Source organism: Cottoperca gobio, chromosome 8, assembly GCF_900634415.1.
Source record: "Cottoperca gobio chromosome 8, fCotGob3.1, whole genome shotgun sequence".
Lineage (NCBI taxonomy): Eukaryota > Metazoa > Chordata > Actinopteri > Perciformes > Bovichtidae > Cottoperca > Cottoperca gobio.
In genome coordinates, this window is record NC_041362.1 from 2,412,365 (window position 1) to 2,435,701 (window position 23,337).

Genomic DNA, 23,337 nt, shown 5'->3' on the forward strand with positions numbered 1-23,337 from the left:
CACTTTGGTTATTCATGTTCTCCAAAAGCATGAATGCTTATGATTTGGTGATTTCCTCAAGCTTTGAGTTCCACAAGCACAATTTATATATTGACATATATAATCTTCATTTGCTGAGCACATTAAAGTAAACACATGTTGCTTATGACAACATGTTGCCACAAAAAACTGCTATTTTCCAGATTTTATGCAACAAAATGTGTGTTCAGGAAGAAATGTTTAAACATCTTGAAATGAGTAATGAGCAATGAGCCCAACGCTGCTTCCTCCACAGAGTGTGAGTGACGGTGTGAGTCTCTGTGTGTGTGTGTTGGGGTGAGAGGTTGAGCGTTTGCCTGGTGTTGCAGCACAGGCGAGTGTTTCATGTGATGCGATGGCAGTGTGACTTTACCTCAGCATGAGCTCGTAGCGTGTAATGGCAGCAGTGCTGGTGCAGGGGAAAACCTGACGCATGTTCTTCATCAGGCACAGGCAGTGCTCTGTGTACAGCCTGAAGCTGTCTGACAGCTGCCTCTCCTGGACACAGGAAGGGCCCTCAGTTACAGCTTCAAGAACACTGGCTGTGAGACATTTTTGGTTGAACCAAAAACCTTGATGCATGTCAGTGAAAAGCTAATGAAGTGACCGTTTCCAGATGATGAAAGGTTTTGTTCTCCTACTGACTGATGCCTACCAGGTCTCCCCTCACAGCGACGGGGTCCCACTCTGCATCGATGGTCCTCAGGAGGCGCAGCAGCAGGGAGTAGCACACCCTCTGGGTCCGATGGTGGCTGCTGTAGCACTGCCAGCGGCTGTGTTACAAAACCAAACATGCTCTTTCTTACCTGATGCTTTCATACTTAATTTGATCAATTTTTATTCCTCCATTATTACTCACATAATAGCCTGTTGGAGAGGTGAGAGATCAGTTTGCACAGCGTGGTGAGTCAGCACAGTCCAGGCTGGAGGACAAACCTGCCCGTTCCAGTTGTACGGCTCTCTCTACAATTACATGTGGGAGATAGAGAGTAAAAGATACGTTACAAAAGGCCATATAGTTAATGAATAAAGCTAAATATTAACATTATTATAAAGTAGAGAAGGCGGGGATTGCGGTGGGAATGCTGGATGCAGAAAAGCTGACGCTGCACAACACATGTTACAACATGTGTACGAAGAAAGTGTGTTTAATTAGTATGAATGTCATTGAAACGTTAAATACAAATAGTGTATAAAAGATGTGGAATATTTGAATTCATTTTTAAGAACCGATGAACTTTATTGCTGGCTTTGAACGGTGTGAATAAGAAGATAATGCATGAAAGAAATAGTGTTTTCATTCAGAAAGTTTCCTTTATTCGTTTAAATAAGGCACATTTAATAACACCCGGAAAGCTTTGGATACTTCTGAAGGTATGAAAAGTTTGAATACTTAAAGTAGTGGCTGGAAGTTTTGATGCATGAATGAATAAATATGCATGAAACTCACCTTAACATGAGCGTGCTCATACTCCACAATCTGACTCAGCAGTTTCTTGTGAATGGAGACGTTGGAGTCTTTCTTAGAAGAAGCTGTGTCTCTCTGGAAGGAAAAGAGTTAACAGTTGGAATTCTTGGTGACCTTCAGGTGCAGGAAGAGGAGAGAGTGGAGACACACACCTGGCTGGTGAACAGCTTCAGCATCAGATGACATTCTCCCTGAACTTTAGACGTGCTCGATCGAGGCTCCAGCTTAAACCAGGTGTCGTGGCCGGCGATCGGGATCTCCTGCAAGGAAGGAGAAATCACTCGTGGTTTGCGATTGATTTGTCGCGGCAGCTCGACGCCTCTGGCTAGCGAGAGTTCGCACACTCACGTTCAACGGGATGTTGATGCATCCGAGGAAGTCGTCGGCGTTCTCCTCGGAGCCAGACGACGCAGATCCGTTGGAACGCACTGACTTTGCTATCTGCTTAAAATACCTGAGAAGAAGAAAGCGCAAGAAGAAGAAGAAGGAATCTTGTTTGTCACAGGTTCATAAATGTACGACGGGAGCTTTAATCTAACAGCTTTAACAGCATCGGATGAATGAGTTTCATTTCATAATGAAAGTCGGCTTTATTACATCTATTTCAGCTCAAATGAACTATAACTCCAGCGCAGGATTATGATCTGTTGTCTCTTGGTTATAATTGACATTCCCAGGTTTTCATTACACATGTCTGCTAGTTTTCAGTCTCCCTATAGCCCCTCTGAACTCTCTGTATTCTCTGTGTGCACAGCTTTATTGGGCTTTCTATGTCTTTACTCGTAGATATCAACATGAAACTTCCCCAGCTGGCTACTTACATTAACAAACAGATATCAACATGAAACTTCCCCAGCTGGCTACTTACGTTAACAAACAGATATCAACATGAAACTTCTCAGTTGATTATGTTATCTGAGATTTTGTGCAAACACAAATAGACAAAGTTAATAAAATAAATGTGTATTTTGGATGTTTTCTTTCCACTAGTCTGAAAAAAGACATGTTATGGAAATACAATAGCTTAAACTTTACTAACAAATACTAAAGCTCATATACTGCCACGTTCTGTCTTCATTCAAATGAACGGACCCTTTGATTGACAGGTGGAGTGAGTCATCTATTCACTGCCACAATGCCAACACATTCATTCAAACTGTGCACTTCATCAAAACTGAACAACTCTGCAGAAGGAATGTGCAGCATCTCTTACAAACGATGCATCTAAGACATCGTTGCACTTCTTCACATTACTGGTCGTTCAGAGTTTCTTCTACCTGCCCATTCCTCGGAGTCCACTGACTTCATTGAGCTTTTTGCAGGCCTCAGCAACAGACACGTCATCGTCATGATCCCTGAAGAAAAGAGGAGAATTCAGAGGTTATTACAGCCTCTCATCTCCTGCAAGAACTGTGACATTATCGATGGACAGAACAGAGTGAAGGAGATGCACAATGTATGCCTTCGACCAGAGGCGAGAAACGTTTCTGTTACGCAACATGACAGTTTGTAACACATCCGAAAAGGTTCATTTGTCAAGTATAAGTGACTAAAAATACCTTTTTTTGTTTGCTAGGTGATTGAAAAACTGTGATTGAAACGTAAAAACATGCATTTAATAAAAATAAGTTTAACCCTTGTGTGGTCTTAGGGTCAAAAATGACCCGCCGCTGATGTTTAGCTTGAAATCTTATGACTCTTCCTAAAGTGAAGCCCAACGTTTGAGAAAAACAACAACTTATTTGTGAAGGTGCATCATTACCCCCCCCATGACCTAAGGTTTTTAATTAATATTCCTCTACTTTAGTGAAGAAAACCATCATAACAAGTGAGCTGTAGAAGAAGAAGGAGTGGTGTCCACTCATAAAATGAAGTGTTTTTATAATGTGAAAAGGGGAAAACGAAGACATTTATAAAGTGTGTGGTTAATTACAGCTTGTTGCTTCATGCTAAATAGATTTTGGGTTGAAAATTCAATGAAGCTGCTTTTATTTAAGAGGTTTAGTGGAGGCGGGTCTGACACGTTGCTGCCTCTCACCATATGTCGAGATGTAAGAGGTCATTGTGCACGTCGTCTATTTCACTGTGGAAGAAAACAACAATCAGCAAAACAGGAATTATCGTCTCCGTCAGTGAACTCTGATATTAAAGAGATGACTCTTGGTGTTGGTGTGGAACTGTGAATCCTCACATGTCACACGCAACACTGCTGCTAAAGGGTAAACTGCTGCACTCACAACAGAAAGTGCTCGTCCCACACCGGGTTGAGAGTCTCCGCTTTGACCTCGGTCACCTGGATGCACTGGGCAGGTAACACCTCCTTGGTGCTGGAGCGTTTCTCCAGCTTCTCCTTTCTCTTCCTGAAGCTGAACTTTCTCTCCTTCTTCTCCTCCGTGTCCCGCGGGCTCTGGCCCAGCAGGATTCCCAGCATGCAGTATGGGTCGCTGTACCCTGGCAGGTGGTGGTGTGACACATAGAAAAGGTTATCTCACACACACATTAAAACGGTTTGTAGCAGGCGGACGGTGCCGTTACAGCAGCAACCTGCAGCCATTTTTGTCTGAACAGGAAGTCCAATCCTTAAGAGATTTTATTAATCTTTCACAAATCTAATCACGTAGGACACATACAGTGGTACATTTACTCAAGTACCGTACTTAAGTACAATTTTGAAGTATTAAATATTTTACTTTACATAATATATATAAATATATATAAATAAATATAAATAAATATATATATATATATATATATAAATAAATAATTGTATATATATATATATATATATATATATAAATAATTGTATATATAATTATATATATAATAAATACAATTTAATTTCATGTAAATAGCGTGTCCACACCAACCTTATTAACATCTCACATTAAGGGAATACTATTGAATTACCAGCACATTCACATTATGCTGCTGTCAAATAATTACATGTATACAAACATGGAGAGATAAAAGAAGAAGGTATGCATCAATAAAACTAAATTACAATACGGGGCTCAACATTTGTCAATGCAGGATTTATTATATGTGTATTTACTGTAATATATTCAGTTTCTGAGGGGAGATAGTTTTCATGAACACACAACATTCATCGTGTTAACGCTACAGAAATCCAGACAGAATTCTACCTCCATGCATTTTTTCAGCACCGCTTTTACAACCTGTGCAGATACAGGTAATAACAGAGAGAGTATAAGGTTATGTAATGCTTGAGATGTCTCACCATTTGCATCCTTGGCCATCAGACTCTTTGCTTTCATGACAGACACTCTCAGCGAAAAACTGGCTCGCTGTGAAAAAAAAGAAATTCACGGTCTGTTCAGTAAGAAACTGTAAATGCGACGAATCAAGGTTGTGAATTGACTACATTACAATGTAATTTCTTTAACTTGACACCGCTGTATCCCCATTTAACTAAAAGCCAGCAGCTTTTCATACGGGCTCGTAGTTCATAACAGAGGTATTAAAAAAAGTCCTTGGAAGTCAAGTAACAGACTCGTACAAAATGGAGCTTTCAGGTCTTACATCTGTCAACTCTCCAAAGGGCATCGATGCTCTCCAACTGTTTCTCTCTGTGGCCATGCTTTCACTGTATTACTACTGCACTGTGCAAACTATGAGCATGAGAAAATACCAGGAAATGCACTTAAACACCACCTGTGGCTGCACATCTGAGGATTTAGTGAGGCCACTAAATCTGCACTTTTTTAGCAGACGTTTTGCACGTTTCAGAACAATAACCACAAGTCACATACTGTTGTGTAGTTGTATGGTAGAAATTGTGAAGTACTTTGTTGTTGTTCCATGCACCAATTTGTTACCTCTGTATTACACACTATGAATTTCTATTAGGAGACTCTTCACATCTCCATTTTCAATGAAACCTAAGGCTGCCCGGGACCTCAGGACAATGCAAACACATCTAAAATGGTGCAGCATGCATTCAAAAATCTTCAGTAGAAACAGACATAAAGTCAAGATAAGATTTGCACAAATACTGGTATGCACCTTCAATATTTGTTGATCTATCTCTCTGAAACATTGATAGTCATGATGCCTCCACTTGGTTTTACATTTGTGTGAAATCTACTGGATACAAAGTAGGAAATGTGACATCGGAAGAACTTAAACTTGCAACATCAACTTTACATAATATGTTGTATATAGCCAACCATGTAATAATAATATTATGTTATCACTGTTCTAAATAATCTGTCTCTGTTCTAAATGATATGTCTCTGTATCTGTTCTAAATAATCGGTCTCTGTCTCTGTTCTAAATGATATGTCCTGTTCTAATGATCTGTATCTGTTCTAATGATCTGTCTCTGTTCTAAATGATCTGTCTCTGTTCTAAATGATCTGTCTCTGTTCAAAATGATCTGTATCTGTTCTAAATGATCTGTCTCTGTTCTAAATGATCTGTATCTGTCTCTGTTCTAAATGATCTGTCTCTGTATTTGTTCTAAATGATCTGTATCTGTTCTAAATGATCTGTCTCTGTTCTAAATGATATGTCTCTGTATCTGTTCTAAATAATCTGTCTCTGTCTCTGTTCTAAATGATATGTCTCTGTATCTGTTCTAAATAATCTGTCTCTGTCTCTGTTCTAAATGATCTGTCTCTGTTCTAAATTATCTGTATCTGTTCTAAATGATCTGTCTCTGTTCTAAATGATATGTCTCTGTATCTGTTCTAAATTATCTGTATCTGTTCTAAATTATCTGTCTCTGTCTCTGTTCTAAATGATCTGTCTCTGTTCTAAATGATCTGTCTCTGTTCAAAATGATCTGTATCTGTTCTAAATGATCTGTCTCTGTTCTAAATGATCTGTATCTGTCTCTGTTCTAAATGATCTGTCTCTGTATTTGTTCTAAATGATCTGTATCTGTTCTAAATGATCTGTCTCTGTTCTAAATGATATGTCTCTGTATCTGTTCTAAATAATCTGTCTCTGTCTCTGTTCTAAATGATATGTCTCTGTATCTGTTCTAAATAATCTGTCTCTGTCTCTGTTCTAAATGATCTGTCTCTGTTCTAAATTATCTGTATCTGTTCTAAATGATCTGTCTCTGTTCTAAATGATATGTCTCTGTATCTGTTCTAAATAATCTGTCTCTGTCTCTGTTCTAAATGATATGTCTCTGTATCTGTTCTAAATAATCTGTCTCTGTTCTAAATGATCTGTCTCTGTTCTAAATGATCTGTATCTGTTCTAAATAATCTGTCTCTGTTCTAAATGATATGTCTCTGTATCTGTTCTAAATAATCTGTCTCTGTCTCTGTTCTAAATAATCTGTCTCTGTCTCTGTTCTAAATGATCTGTCTCTGTATTTGTTCTAAATGATCTGTCTCTGTTCTAAATGATCTGTCTCTGTTCTAAATGATATGTCTCTGTATCTGTTCTAAATGATCTGTCTCTGTCTCTGTTCTAAATGATCTGTCTCTGTATTTGTTCTAAATGATCTGTATCTGTTCTAAATAATCTGTCTCTGTTCTAAATGATATGTCTCTGTATCTGTTCTAAATAATCTGTCTCTGTATCTGTTCTAAATGATATGTCTCTGTATCTGTTCAAAATGATCTGTCTCTGTATCTGTTCAAAATGATCTGTATCTGTTCTAAATGATCTGTCTCTGTATTTGTTCTAAATGATCTGTCTCTGTTCTAAATGATCTGTCTCTGTTCTAAATGATCTGTCTCTGTATTTGTTCTAAATGATCTGTATCTGTTCTAAATGATCTGTCTCTGTTCTAAATGATCTGTCTCTGTCTCTGTTCTAAATGATCTGTCTCTGTATCTGTTCTAAATGATCTGTCTCTGTCTCTGTTCTAAATGATCTGTCTCTGTTCTAAATGATCTGTATCTGTTCTAAATAATCTGTCTCTGTCTCTGTTCTAAATGATCTGTCTCTGTTCTAAATGATCTGTATCTGTTCTAAATGATCTGTCTCTGTTCTAAATGATATGTCTCTGTATCTGTTCTAAATAATCTGTCTCTGTCTCTGTTCTAAATAATCTGTCTCTGTCTCTGTTCTAAATGATCTGTCTCTGTATTTGTTCTAAATGATCTGTATCTGTTCTAAATGATCTGTCTCTGTCTCTGTTCTAAATGATCTGTCTCTGTATTTGTTCTAAATGATCTGTATCTGTTCTAAATAATCTGTCTCTGTTCTAAATGATATGTCTCTGTATCTGTTCTAAATAATCTGTCTCTGTATCTGTTCTAAATGATATGTCTCTGTATCTGTTCAAAATGATCTGTCTCTGTATCTGTTCAAAATGATCTGTATCTGTTCTAAATGATCTGTCTCTGTATTTGTTCTAAATGATCTGTCTCTGTTCTAAATGATCTGTCTCTGTTCTAAATGATCTGTCTCTGTATTTGTTCTAAATGATCTGTATCTGTTCTAAATGATCTGTCTCTGTTCTAAATGATCTGTCTCTGTCTCTGTTCTAAATGATCTGTCTCTGTATCTGTTCTAAATGATCTGTCTCTGTCTCTGTTCTAAATGATCTGTCTCTGTATTTGTTCTAAATGATCTGTATCTGTTCTAAATGATCTGTCTCTGTTCTAAATGATCTGTCTCTGTCTCTGTTCTAAATGATCTGTCTCTGTATCTGTTCTAAATGATCTGTCTCTGTCTCTGTTCTAAATGATCTGTCTCTGTCTCTGTTCTAAATGATCTGTATCTGTTCTAAATAATCTGTCTCTGTTCTAAATGATCTGTCTCTGTTCTAAATGATATGTATCTGTTCTAAATAATCTGTATCTGTTCTAAATGATCTGTATCTGTTCTAAATGATCTGTCTCTGTTCTAAATGATATGTCTCTGTATCTGTTCTAAATAATCTGTCTCTGTCTCTGTTCTAAATAATCTGTCTCTGTCTCTGTTCTAAATGATCTGTCTCTGTATTTGTTCTAAATGATCTGTATCTGTCTCTGTTCTAAATGATCTGTATCTGTTCTAAATAATCTGTATCTGTTCTAAATGATCTGTATCTGTTCTAAATGATCTGTCTCTGTTCTAAATGATATGTCTCTGTATCTGTTCTAAATAATCTGTCTCTGTCTCTGTTCTAAATAATCTGTCTCTGTCTCTGTTCTAAATGATCTGTATCTGTTCTAAATAATCTGTATCTGTTCTAAATGATCTGTATCTGTTCTAAATGATCTGTCTCTGTTCTAAATGATATGTCTCTGTATCTGTTCTAAATAATCTGTCTCTGTCTCTGTTCTAAATAATCTGTCTCTGTCTCTGTTCTAAATGATCTGTCTCTGTATTTGTTCTAAATGATCTGTATCTGTTCTAAATGATCTGTCTCTGTCTCTGTTCTAAATGATCTGTCTCTGTATTTGTTCTAAATGATCTGTATCTGTTCTAAATAATCTGTCTCTGTTCTAAATGATATGTCTCTGTATCTGTTCTAAATGATCTGTCTCTGTATCTGTTCAAAATGATCTGTCTCTGTATCTGTTCAAAATGATCTGTATCTGTTCTAAATAATCTGTCTCTGTTCTAAATAATCTGTCTCTGTATCTGTTCTAAATGATATGTCTCTGTATCTGTTCAAAATGATCTGTCTCTGTATCTGTTCAAAATGATCTGTATCTGTTCTAAATGATCTGTCTCTGTTCTAAATGATCTGTCTCTGTTCTAAATGATCTGTCTCTGTTCTAAATGATCTGTCTCTGTTCTAAATGATCTGTCTCTGTATTTGTTCTAAATGATCTGTATCTGTTCTAAATAATCTGTCTCTGTTCTAAATGATATGTCTCTGTATCTGTTCAAAATGATCTGTCTCTGTATCTGTTCAAAATGATCTGTATTTGTTCTAAATGATCTGTCTCTGTTCTAAATGATCTGTCTCTGTTCTAAATGATCTGTCTCTGTATTTGTTCTAAATGATCTGTATCTGTTCTAAATGATCTGTCTCTGTTCTAAATGATCTGTCTCTGTTCTAAATGATCTGTCTCTGTATCTGTTCTAAATGATCTGTCTCTGTCTCTGTTCTAAATGATCTGTCTCTGTCTCTGTTCTAAATGATCTGTCTCTGTTCTAAATGATCTGTCTCTGTATCTGTTCTAAATGATCTGTCTCTGTATCTGTTCTAAATGATCCGTCTCTGTATCTGTTCTAAATGATATGTCACATTAAAATCGGGAAAAAGTTGTATTTTCTAGTTTGGTTTTCTATTTAGTTTGGGCATATAATTTATTATTACATATATTTCTATATCCCCATACAGTACATGTCATATTTCTGTCTCTCTTTCTCTTTTATCTACTACTGTAGAGGATACCGGTGTGGCAACATTTGAATGGAATGTGTCTCATGTACAAAGTGTCTCACCTTGGATTCTTGAACTTTTTGGAGAATGATGTCATGTTCCTCTTCTCCCATATCAAACACCTTGGATGGTCAGACAGTGGGGAAAGAAAGTTTGGTTTTCTTATGCACTATCTACTACAACTGAATTATATATAAATATATATCAGATGCTGTTTTATAAAACAGCATCTGACCACAACTTCATAAAAGACGGCCGCTCCAGACATAAAAGAGGCTGCAATCCTTCGCATGATTTCATCTGAAGGGATGTAATATCAGAGCTGAATATCAGCACACGGTGTGACTGGACTTTGACATTTAATCAGGTTAGAGGCAAGAGCATCTGCTCATATAAGCTTGCTCACAACAAATAACACTCTAGTCTGGAGCTCGGAGGCAGGCAGGTACCTTCAGCAGGTAAGAAAACAGCTCTTCGTCAGTTATCACGTGTTCAGGTGAAGGCACTCCCACCCGGTTGACCACCGTGTACACAGCTTCCTCATAAAGCAGGTCCAGCTGCATGAAAACACACATTCCACTTATTAACCACCCTTCAAAAAAAAATAAAAATAAAAGCTCATGTCGCCTTCATGCTCTGCTGCACATACGAAGCAGGGAGGGTTCTGTTGTTGGGACTTTTAAAATGACGCACCTCTGTCCTTCTGATTCTGTCGGGGATAAAGGCTTGGTCCACAAGCTCCTGGGGCGGCGGCTCGGTGCAGGCCCCTTTCTCGCCCTGTCAGGGGTTAGAGAACAGTCAGCCAAAGCAACACCTGGTGAGAGGAGAAGCTGAGGTCACAGGTATTATTGACTGTCAATCATCTCTTGGGAGTGTGGTAGTTTAGTGCAGGGGTTCCTAATCTAGGGCTGGCCGTCTTTAAAGGGTCACAAGATGACTCTGGGTGGTCATGAGATGATTAATGGGGCAGGCAATAGAGCTGCAACGATTAACGGAAGAAGTAGTAACGTTGAAGTAATTATTCATGTTTTTCAGCCTCTCAAATTTGGAGATTTCCTGCTTTACTCTGTTTTATATCATATTAAACTGAATATCTTTGGACGTTTGACTGTTAACAACTTACAGACATCTGAATTAGACAAACGGTCCCAACTTTATTGCTTGTGAGGGGTCAAATGCCAAAAAGGAAAACCTTTGCGATGCATTGCATTTTATAAACGTTATGTAAATAGTGTTAAATAACAATATATTGGAGTAAAAAGTATTGCATCTGATCTCATCAACATCCACGATCAGGATAACAAATTGAAAGTTCTCAGAAGTTTATATTAAGTATTGCTGATTCTGACATGAAGTGTGGGAGGTCCGTATGTTTTGAAGATGAGTCTTCGGGTTTTGCATCTTTCTCTTACTCTCGTCTTTGGAAATGAAGACATCAATACAGACTGATTACCATCGGCAGCAGGAGGAGCTGAACACAGCCTTGGACAGCAGCTTGTCACAGCTGATCTCCTAGACTTCTGAACACCCAACTCAACCCGGCCCTTCTGTCTACACACGTCACGAGGCCTCCACGAGCTACACTAACTTGTTTCAAGGGTGTAACAGATGGAAAGGTGGAAGTTGGGTGGGGGTTACCTCAGCCTGGGCAGCCCGCAGCATGTTCTCTTGCTTCTGAAGGATGGCGTTCACACGCTCAAAGAACTCCGCGCTCTCCTCGGAAATCCTGCCAAGAAGAGGAGGCAGACTCTAAAAATAGAGACGATAACTTGGGAAAAAGATGTTAATTTATGAGCAACAAATGAGGTGTTATAGTACGCATAAATAATCAGTCTAAGAGAATATTTCTGGATCGTAATACAATTAATTCAGCGGCGTTGGTGGGATAACACTGCATCCTGTTTACACACACTTTGGAGAAGCGTCTGTCAATAAAGATGATCCGTTTCCTTCTTATGTCTACTGCTGGACTCCATCTCCTGCAGTTGAGCTGCTTAGAGGCTGTCAAACACCTTCTCATCTCGTGCACCTTCTCGTCTCGTGCACCTTCTCGTCTCGTGCACCTTCTCGTCTCGTGCACCTTCTCGTCTCGTGCACCTTCTCATCTCGTGCGCTAGGTCTGGACCAAAGCTCTCAGCAACCCAACATGTCTGCTCTCTACGTGAACAATGTTAATCTGCTTTGATGAGAAGGGCCGTGTGCAAAATGCAAATGATGTTTTCAGTTTCCTCCAGTTGTGAGTGAATCCCCGGACACACGCCGGCCCTAGTTGTCATGGTGATGTGCAGGCATATTCTGGGAGGGAGTAGCTGGCGGAACACCTTGGGAATCTCCTCCCCCTCCCCCCCCCCCCCCCCCCCCTACCACCACCTTCACCCCCAACTCTCACCCCCAACTCTCACCCCTCCTAAATCTCACACCGGCCTGCAGGGAGACTCCGAGCTGCAGCTCAGAACTGTCGGGATCACCATCCACCCCCACAGCTCCCACACCTCCCAGCATCCTTCCTCGTCTCTAAGCCAACCCCGTCACATCGTATCGAGGTGCCGTCCACAGAGGCCCTGTCATGCTCCCTTATTAGCATCATCACACCACAGCAGGCGTATGGCAGCCCATCCCAGCACACACTGACTCCCGCCATGCTGGGGGAGCGGATGGAAAACCCCTGAGGTATTGATGAGAGCTAATGGCAGCCACGCTGAGACAGTTGTTCAGGTTTCACCCAGTAAAACTTGAAAGATGGATGTGGAGCCAGACGAACTATAAAACACAGTTTAATCTTCCAATGAATACAAATGACTTCACAGTTTAGTTAATGAAGTCGTGCTCTGTGGGAGGCTGAGAACTACCGATTATCTTATCTTATTTTAATTCATTATCAATTTGGTCCATAAAATATCAGAATGCAAAATGCTTTTTGCGACCAACAGACCAAAACCCAAGAAATTTAGATTCATTTCATTACAAAACTGAGAAAATCAGCAAATATTCATATTTTATTTTTGACTTTTGGGTATTTTAACTTAACTGAATGACTTAAGACGTGTGTGGCAGTATCTGTCGCTGCTGATGCTGTGTTCAGGACGTTTCTGTGCGTCAACATCTTTAAAAAAACGTAGCGACCAGGTGCCAAATCGTGAGCTACGAACACGGCAGACACGGCAACGTAAACAAGGAAAATAGTCCTTTAAGCGATTCTTAATAGTATATGCAATGTTCTGTGGATCAAAACATCTGTAACTGTTTCAGCTCTTCTCTGCAGTCCCTGTATTTCCACAAAAGATGAAAGTGTCACCTTTCATTTTGTGAGCATTTAAAACAAAGACAGACCTTTATCTTTCAGCCTCACTGGTGTGTTTGTTTTTCCAAATGCTGATCAAAAACCTCAGTTGTTATTCTGATCTGAAAACCCTCAGTCAGTCTCTGAAAGCTTGAAGCCACAAGCTGTGTCTTCAATCTGTGAAAGACTCCACACACAAAGCCTGTTCCGCTGACGAGAGACGGGGAGGCTTTGCTTTTTGGAGCTCGCCGTTTTCATTTGCACATATAGTACACGTAAGCTTCATTTGATTGTTGTACTTTTCTTATGAGACACTCAATTCTCCCCACATCCATCTTCGATCGTCCAGGGCATCCTCTTATCCCGAAATCTGTCCGCTCTTCTGTCAGTCAGATTGAGGATTTGTCCAGACAGACTGGGATCTTTTGTTTACGAGCTTTGGGACGACGTGTTCTTGAGCTGAAATAACGGCCAAATGATGCAAATCCAGTCAATCCTGATTTGATACATCTTTTAAAAAAAAGATGCTGATATCTTGCAACCTTTCTCTCTCTCTCTCTCTCTCTCTCTCTCACACACACACACACACACACACACACACACACACACACACCGGAATAACAAACTGATTTGATGTTGCTAGGAAACAGCTCCCTTTTTTTTTTTTTACTGTCATTTTATTGTCATTTATTTTCAGAATTCATTCAATTATGTCTGATGTAAGAGAACATCGGGAGGAAAATATATAAACCTCTTTAATCTGCGAGAATACGTCTTTAAACGAGACTAATTGTGAGTGTGAAGGTGACAGCAGCCCTTCACTTCAATATAATATGGCAGTGCATACATAGCCATTAATAGAGCAGACATCACTGTCGTCTGCAGCATGAAAGACAAAGTAACGTCTCGATGCATTCTCATAAAATAAGCACTTCTAAAATCTGATTCATCACGGTTGTCAGTGCATAATATCAGCCAGAGGATCTGCCCCTCAACACTACACACAAGACTGTTTATTCCAATTACACATTTGATTAAGCAGCGAAACATCTCAGGTGAAAAGACTCTAATGTGCAGATGTGATTGCAGAATCTCGATATTCAATAACGTGTGAAACAAACAGTAATAACTGCCTGCAGACAGAACAGAAGCCTGCTGTGAAATCAGCTCGGGTCCTCTCAGGTGCTTCAGTTTCTACTTCCTCACTGGCAACTCTAACGTAAACTCTGACATGATTACGGACTACAAGAATGCTTAAACTTCATGTTCCTCATATGTTATTCATCAGACAATATAATACAGTATGGTATCATTCACTCCTGGATGTATCTTTACTAGGGCAGGTATTCCTTCCTCTGGGATTAGATGTATAGTAGTTACATAAGTGCATTTTTAGGGGTCCAAATCCCATTAAAAGACCAAAACCAACAATGAAACTAAAGTTGGCAACGAGTACTGCCTGTGCTGTGTCGTTGAAGCCTCCCATTGTTGTCCAAAAGCTATTAACACCTCAATGAGCCACATTCAATACAATGAACACTGGCACTATAGTTGACTTAAAGTCAATCCCCAACCTGGGGGTCAGGACCCCACCAATGGGTGACTAGATAACTCTGAGGGGTCATGAGACGATTCCTTTTTGATAAAGCTTATAGTTAGGGCTGGCTCAGGCCTGCCTTCGATTAGCCCCTGGTTATGCTGCTATAGGCTATCTTCCTTCTCTTCCTCTCTCCTCCCCTCCCTCTCTCTTCTTCTCCCTCTCTATCTGTATGCATTTATGTAAATGTATGTTACTAACTCATCATCCGGGGCATCATCCCCAGAGTGTCTGTCTCTCATGTGGCAGGTTGCCACTGATAAAGTTTACGTCAGGATCATGAATCGTGGCTGCGCCTGCTGCCCTGGTCCTGCTGGACACCGGGAAGCCTTCTTGACATTTTCCTGGATTCATCCAAACTTTCTCTTTTTCAACACAACATCATTTCTGTCAAATGTTGTATTTGTACTATGTTGTTTATCCTGTACACACGACATCTATTGCTCGTCTGTCCGTCCTGGGAGAGGGATCCCTCCTCAGTTGCTCTCCCTGAGGTTTCTTCCATTTTTCCCCCTTTAATTATGGGGTTTCTTTTAGGAAGTGTTTCCTTGTGCGATGCGAGGGTCTAAGGACAGAGGGTCTAAGGACAGAGGGTCTAAGGACAGAGGGTGTCGTATCCTGTACAGTCTGTAAAGCAGAATGTGATATTGGGCTATATAAATAAATTTGATTTGATTTAATGAAATGCAAAGCAAAGCAATCTTTGTGTTATTTGTGTCAAATATTAGAGTTTTATCTTCAAATGACACAATCTGAGATGTTCAGAGGGAAAAATCACACTTAGGTGGAACTCCTTAAAAATCAGAGACATGTGAAACCTGTGACGAGGTCGCAGGTACAGCACAAACCTTATTTGAAGGGGTCCAAGCTAAAAGAAGACTTCTGCACAAAAGCACCAAATACGTATTAATTGGCGGCTGAAAATAGTCCCGGACAAATACATTGTTTAATTCTGTTTGACTAACTTTTGCTAAAAGAAACTACAGTACCCAGCAGCTTAATGATACTACTGAGCATTTAGAAAAACAAACCGCATGTTTAAAACTGCAACCGTAATCCTGCAGGAAATTAATATATTCGAAAACTATAGAATAACAGGCTTATCCTTTAATTTGATGGTATGTCCATCACTGCGTCCTTTAATTAAATGCACATTACTGGGTTCCGTTTAATGTCATTTTAAATTGATTGTGTTGTTCAGCATTGATTAAAAACCGAGCGCCTCAGCAGAGTGTCACTGAGGGGTCAAGGCAATTAATGACACTGCAGTTAGATCACAATTCAGTTTGCAAAGTCAAGTGTGAAATATGAAGTCTGCCGCTGTTTACACAGAAGGAAAATAACAATAAAATAAGCAATAAATAATAAACAATAGAAATTTAAATATAAATCCCTGTGGGTTTTAAGCTGTGTAACGTCGGGTTCAAAGAATTAACATCCAGCTCACACGCAGGCAAAAACATCATTTGCTCAACTGAATTTCAAAGTTCACCTCCATCGTGCGCGTCTCCGCACCACCGGGTCAACAACTGTGGACGGAGCGGCACAAACCCATTTGCAAATTCTCAATTAAAGTGAGAGTGAGAGCAGGCCGGCAGCGGTCTCAATGCATTACAAAGATCACCAGGCTGCTTCTAATGATGAGCGCTGGGGGCATGTGCACAGCTGAGTGTCACAGGGAAGGATGGAGCAGCAGGGAGCGGAGGAGAAAGGTGAGATACTGACACTTACAATCACTCTTCAGTGAAGAACACAAACAGGGTTCTACTGGAGCAGACCTGGCTTTGAAATGCTAAAAAGCGTCAACAATATGCAATAAATATTCACTAATTTATTCGTCTTTCAAATCCAAAATGTTCATCGTCCACGGTTATCTTCCACGTTAAAAATAGACCTGGTCGTCAGTACAAATGTAAGTTCACGTGGCGGCGGCAGCCTGTGTCAACGTTGCTATAGAAACCTCAGGTTCATGATTACTTTTGGCTTCAGATGTGAAAACAACATAGAAGAAAGATTCAAATGAATTCATTTACCTTGTGTCACGTTATGTGTTGCCATGAAGCAGGAGAGGAACAACAACAACAAAAGGAGAAAACTTAAGACGAGGTGAAAAGAATCTACTATGGTCCTGTTTATTCTGCTGCAAGATCTCAGCGCTGTCGAGATCAAGACGTGACAAGAAGCAGGACGTAAAGAAGCATAAAGAGGAAAACAGAAGACAAACATATACAGATTACACATCTACATACACACATATAGCACATGCAACATAAATACATACATGTGCACAAGTGTTTACATACATCAATGGGTCAACATCAAACAGTGAGCAGCGTTTTATTTTTATAAAGGACAAAGAAAAAGATCAGGATGTGGAGTAAATCAGAACGGTGTACATGTATCCTGATAAAATACAAATATAGCAGTATGTATGATGTTTAATGCAGTTCATCTAAGACGGGTACGTCCTCATATTCCCAACTGAGATCTATTTTACCATCTGGCCGGCATGTGTGGAAGATGAAAAGTAGCTATTCACGTCGGAAACAACCAAGTTAGGGCCGTACACGGGGAAGTGCATTTTTTATTTCTTCCCACTATACAAGTAGTTATGATGTTATGAGGACTTTTCATATTAGCTTAGTATGTGAAGGACTTTAAGACGAGATGTCTTCATCATTCTACTAAAGACATCGGTGTGCTGGACTGTGGTGCAGTAACAAGTTGAAGGAGACGCCATGTGGTGGAAACTGCTACACAAGAAAGCCTTTGGGTCGCCTCAGAGCGCAACTGTGCTTGTGATAGTGTGCGAGATGTGTCCTTGGGGGAGAGGCAGCTTGTGCATGGCCTGCTCACAGCAAGTCACAACTCTGGAATAAATGTCAAACACATTAAAGCATTCTGTTGACACGAAATAATGACCTGCGGCTTCAGAAAACAAAATACCAGACATGAATGATTTCTTACGAGCTTTGTCTTAGAGAAGCTGCCGTCTCTCTGAGCTACGCTGGACATGAGCAGGAAACAGAAGGCTGGATTTCGGGAGGTTCCTCTGATGTGTTTTGAACATTATCATGATGTGTTCAAATGTAATGTTGAAAAATGTAGTTTTTGGTGAGAAACTTGAATGAATACAGTTGTGTGAAGGAGATGTTTGCACAGAATTGCATTGAATTTGAACATTTAGACATTTGGACAGTTGTACTTGTTAAATTGGGACTTGAGGGGCCTAATTAAAAAACCTTCTGTCCACCTGTGCACCTTTACTTTTAATATACGTTCAGGAAATGCTTCTGCCACTTGGTACCTGCAGCAGTGTGAACGTGTGCACACCGGGGACTCACCTGCGGGGTAACGGGTCAGGACAGTGTGTGAGGGGGATGCTGGCGGTGGGCGACGGCTCCCTTCGGCTCCTCAGAGACTGGCTCCTCTGCACCTGCCTCAGCACACTGCTCTTCAGGTCCAGCAGCGTCGTCATGATCTCTCACTGCCAGAACACACACACACACACACACACACACACACACACACACACACACACACACACACACGGTTAGTTGCTATTTTCTTAAATTCATGAATGGTTCCTTGTTCTTCATTACCGTGTACTGTGTGTGTGTGTGTGTGTGTGTGTGTGTGTGTGTATTCAGCTCATACCTCACACCCTCCATCACACAGTAGCAGTATCATTTGCAAGGAATTCTTCAAAATAAAGACCATGCTGTAAAATCTAAATGTACTCATTCAATGAATTACAAAACAAACAACGTACATTCGTCACTTTAATAAACAGATTATAGTCCGACTGACCAGCTGACTGATAATCACTAAACAAACATTGTGCTGCAGTATTTCTTACATTGATGGGAGTATCTCTACATCTGTTTTTTATATTATATTGTTAAAATGTTCATTTCTCGGAGCTTCCTGGCATTTGGGGCATGAGGTGTCACTCTGATGCAACCTGGCTCCGTTAGTAATCCACAACCTGCATTCTAGAGAACAGAGACAGAATACATTCCCCTCCAGCTGCGGGATCATATTTATCAAACCGCTCGCTTCCACAGTCGGCTCAGGGGATTCTTTTGCTCTAATCAGCTGCATAATCAACCCCTTTGCTCTTTTAACATAATTATACTCTTCCTGAGCAGAAGGTGCGTTCTATTTCTGTCCCGAGTCTGACTGATGGCGTGGGGTGTGAAATGTATCTCCCCCCTTTAGGTACGGTCAGTTCAGAGTCAATTATTCTTTATTTTTAGGATCGCACTTTATACAAAATATGCAAATTAAGAAGCCTCGCAGAGCTGCGAGCCAGAGGAGCTCCGTGGCAGCGGTGCCGGGAAGATGGTTGTAAAATTAAATGGGTAAAAATAGAGCAAAGTAAAACAGAAACGAGTCCCCTGAATGTCTTAAAGAGAAAATATAAGAGAATCTAAACAGGAGAGCGAGAACATGTTGCAGCTCCGTCAAACCAGAGAATATTAAGGTTTGCAGGATAAATGAAGTAATAACTTACAAAACATTCAATAATTAAATGTGTATTAACTGTTTATTGTATCATTTACACTTTAATCCTCTTAACTAGTTAAATATTTATTGTTTGCACCAAGTAAAAACAAACAATATGATTAAAAACAGTGTATTTAAAATCTTGTTATGCAACTCAATAATCCATATAAGTGTATATTCCATCAATCATATTGCAGGCCCTCTAACCAACCATTGCAGTTTGCAAGAAACCGCCTAAAACCTCACTATCATCATCACATGTGCCTGAAACTCTGATTATTAAATGCCTTTATTAACAAATTAATCGATTCTTAATTAACCAAGTGGACTACAGCTGTTTTATTCATTAAACACATATCATATAAAATCATGACTTCCTTCAACATGCGCTTCTTTATTACGCTAAGGTTTCGCAGGCGCAGGAATGTTTTCCAAACACTCGTAGAGAAAGGTTTCCTGCGGAATATGGATTTAGAAAAATGTCGACCGCACAGAGATGGGCACTGTGTTGCTAAGCAATTCGCTGAGTGGCTCTTTCTCAAAGCCATAAAGTGAACTCTCATTTTGGCTTCATGGTTTAAAGTATAACTGAATTACATGATCTCGTTGTGCAGCGTCACTTCTCCCCCGCGGTCCAAGAGCTAAAGAATAAACGCTTCTGTTTAGGGATGTTTGTTGAAACTGTGCACGTCTGCGTTTCCCCCCCCCCCCCCCCCAAAGTGACAAAGTGAAAGTAACTTCAGCAACATCGACTGCTTTTATATCCGCTCAGTTGATCCTCTTTACTATGAAGTCTGTGTGCACAGGGAGCTACAATATAAACTGTCAGGTTGAATGTGAATATACTGCATTAAGTGAAGAGCCTTCATCTCCAGGCGTAACGCCCCTTTATGACCTTTTGTCGACAAAAGTCAGATGCTGAACTTCACCAAGAGTCTGCAGTAGATCTACTCTTTATTAGGAGTTAATCCTCTAAATCTAGAGAGAAGGTTGGACGTCTATAAATACCTGCGGTTCAATATTGTAGTGGGTCACTAAACCCTCCCAGGAACAGAATGCATTCGCTGGCTGCTTTTCACGTCCAACACAACATATGAAGGCACTGTGGCGGCAAATGTGTTTACAGTGCAGGCTAAGTTTCATTTCACTATTCATTACAAGCATGACAATTATCTGATTGCGAGGTCGCGCATCTGCCTAGCAACTGAGGAAGAGAGTCGAAGATCGGCCTCCACCTGGACGTGCTCGGGGAGTTTGCAACAGTCAGCGTGCCGATGGACAGCGAAGAAAGAAGAGACTCAACAGAGGGATGACGAGGACACGAGGGAGAAGCTTTGATTGATGGAGAAGTTGTCAGTCTGACAGCTGACGTCCGTACGTCTGTTTGCTGGCAGCACGTTCTGATGCTACAGGACGATTAGCTGATGCTACAAGCTTGTGTTTTTGACCGACACCAAATGCATCTAGAAAATTAAACATATTTATCTGCAGTCTTTCCGGCGCGGAGTGAGCCAGACATGAGCTACAAGTTGCACCATTGGCTGAGCCAAAAGGAAAGTCTGCTATCGATCCAGGAGGGCGACACCTGCTATCCACACGTTACTCTCTTACACTCAAGTGTCTCACTCAGATAATCATCAACGTGTCACTTCCAAGTGAGACTCTGTTGGAGTTTCCTCTAGTTTTTAAGGATTTATGATTCCCCCCCCCCCCCCCCCCCCCCCCCCAAACTGGCAGACAGGGATAAAGTGTAAACACACTGTTTTCAATCAAAAGGTGGTGGGTGTCTAAACATTCAACTGCGTGTCAACACAGCAGCATGGAGCGGCTGCGAGAAGCTGCCTCCTGCGTGATACATTTATTCTTTGGTGCGTTGTGATCGTCACGAGAACGCTCGGCGTTCAGCCGGAGTTTGAGTCTCAGAGTTGTTGACGTGTTCTGCTGTCAATCATTGCAGCTGCACGAGAAACATGTCAGAAATATGAAAGTATGGCGGCAAAATGTAGATACTCAGATTTATCAATAGTCATGAAAGACAGCAGCTTGATCTCTTGTGCATAATATACAAACACATTACAAAGTTCCTTATACAACAACGCGTCGTCATGTCATCAAATGTGAAGGTGCAACAATTAGATAATCTCCAACTATTGTGATAATCAATTCATCGTTTAAAGTATTGTTTTTAATGCATTTTTATCCTCTAACGTGTAGATTTCCTGCTTTTCTCTGTTTAATATCATAAGAAGCTAAATATCTGTTTGTTTTGGACATTTAAAGAAATCCCCTTGAACTATGAGAAGCAGGAATGAACATTTTTGAACGATTGCTTGAATAATGACGAAGAATAATCTGCATATTAATCCATATTGAGAAGACTCGCTCTGCTTTCCACGTCAACACTTTTCTAATTATTGGATTTTAGTAATGAAGAAAAAATATATATTCAAAAGGGAAAGCGATGAATGACGATGATTCTCAGTTTGATTTCTGATCAATAAAACAGATTTCATGCAGAATTACAGCTGAGAAACGTGTCACACCTGCAGCGCTGTAGCTTTAGAAGTGTTTACAGTGTCATGATCTACTTACTGGATCACTTCTCTTTCTCAGCGCTCTCCTCCTGACATCTTAACAAGGCCTGAGATACCTGAGGCTTGTTGTCTGGATGTGTTTAACAGGAGAAATGTTTCCAAACAAACATCCCATCATATCCACGGCATGCAGGCTGCTAACAGCTGACAGCTAACAGGCAGAGCAGCCGTCTCCCAGGTGAACTCTCATTTCAATTACAGGAGTGGATCTCTCCCGACTGGGTTTCACTCCGTCTCAGCCGTCAGCACCGTCGTGACAAAGACGGGAGCTGCCGAGGAAACGGTGTCAAAGCCAAGTAAATGCCTCTCTCGTCACATCGGTGTCTCAGTCGTGCCAGGGAAACACTTGCTCACCAGCGACTCTCTCCTGGGAGAGCCAATGAGGCCGGCAGCCAAAGGCGCCCGGCTGATAGGGATGGAGTGTCTCTATGGTAACAGCAGAGGAGAGGGAGCTGGTAAATACAGGTGAATGGAATTCTACAAAGTCCTTTGGTGTTATAATCAGGGCTGCACAATACATCTTTTCAGCATCGACAATGTAAACGCAGGCAAATTAACTCCATGGTGTCCCGCTGCAACTTCTTTTCGCAGCTTTGATACAGAAAGTCATTAAGAGTTGTTGGACACTCAGAGTGTGATGCTCGTGAGCGACGTGCACGCACAGCCAACCGACCACCAATCACAAGCACTCGAGTCATTTATCAAACAACCGAAAAGCAAAAGAGGAGAAAAACACAGAAAAACGAAGATTTTATAGCAAAAAGAACATTTGTGCTGCAGAAAGGATGATGTTGACCTGAAACAGCTCCTGTGAAAACGCCTCATATTGAGGATATTTTCCAATATCCTGCAGCCCAAGATGTGTTCGCACACGAAGAGCATTACACAACACCACACTGATGAGGCCGTGTTCATGGATAATACGTCACATTCCTTTGTGATGCTTCCAACGTAAGCGTCAGACGAAACCCAGCGAGAGATACTCCAGCAGGTCGATGCAGTAACAAGGATCACGACGCGGCCTGCACCACACGCTCATTAGCAGCTTCAGAGGGAAGCCGCGAGATTAGACTTGGTGCGGTTTCCAGTAACGCACCTTCCCCGGTCATTAGTCTCTTGTTGACGAGCACTTCAGCAAGTGTCTGTTCGAGTGTAGAAGCTTCATCCTTTGGAGTGTTATTGAGTGTTTCCAATAAGGGGGGGGGGGGGGGGGGGGGAGTGAGACAGCGAGAGAGATTGTGATTTCTACATGTCGTTGTTTTACAATAAATGTAATTAAGAGCACGCATTTAATTAATTACCTTCCCCCTGGAGGGGACAAAATGAAAAGAAACTATTAAATCGTCTGGAGGAAGACGAGCACATTTCGAACTCAATTGAGCCCCATCAGCCTGAGGGGGACACATTCAAATCATAACTGTAAGTAGATTATGCTGAAGTGCGGCCGATGTTAAAAAGCATCACTATCAGAACCTTCATGACAGAAGCAAGAGCCTCATCATTGGCCATCAACGGTATCATGAGGCTGGCCCTGAGGGACGCAAGCTGACAGTTCTTTGTCAAATA

At 40.7% G+C, this 23,337-nt stretch overlaps 1 protein-coding gene across 2 annotated transcripts in view; it reads right to left on the reverse strand.

The window, feature by feature from the left end:
- Positions 1–23,337, reverse strand: part of baiap3 (BAI1 associated protein 3) — a 35,938-nt gene that overhangs the window by 9,805 nt on the left and 2,796 nt on the right. Inside the window, exons 2-16 of one of the 2 annotated variants that reach the window (XM_029436786.1) lie at positions 18,013–18,155; positions 11,430–11,517; positions 10,485–10,568; positions 10,241–10,348; positions 9,854–9,913; positions 4,725–4,791; positions 3,724–3,937; positions 3,525–3,569; positions 2,764–2,841; positions 1,835–1,940; positions 1,639–1,746; positions 1,469–1,561; positions 878–981; positions 674–791; positions 392–516 (exon numbers count right to left, since the gene is read on the reverse strand). In XM_029436786.1, coding sequence (XP_029292646.1) covers positions 392–516; positions 674–791; positions 878–981; positions 1,469–1,561; positions 1,639–1,746; positions 1,835–1,940; positions 2,764–2,841; positions 3,525–3,569; positions 3,724–3,937; positions 4,725–4,791; positions 9,854–9,913; positions 10,241–10,348; positions 10,485–10,568; positions 11,430–11,517; positions 18,013–18,146 — 1,532 coding nt within the window. In that variant the 5' untranslated portion in view covers positions 18,147–18,155. Of the gene's footprint in view, positions 1–391; positions 517–673; positions 792–877; positions 982–1,468; positions 1,562–1,638; positions 1,747–1,834; positions 1,941–2,763; positions 2,842–3,524; positions 3,570–3,723; positions 3,938–4,724; positions 4,792–9,853; positions 9,914–10,240; positions 10,349–10,484; positions 10,569–11,429; positions 11,518–13,370; positions 13,615–18,012; positions 18,156–23,337 lie in introns of those variants that run through there. The other variant, XM_029436788.1, reaches the window with a different exon arrangement.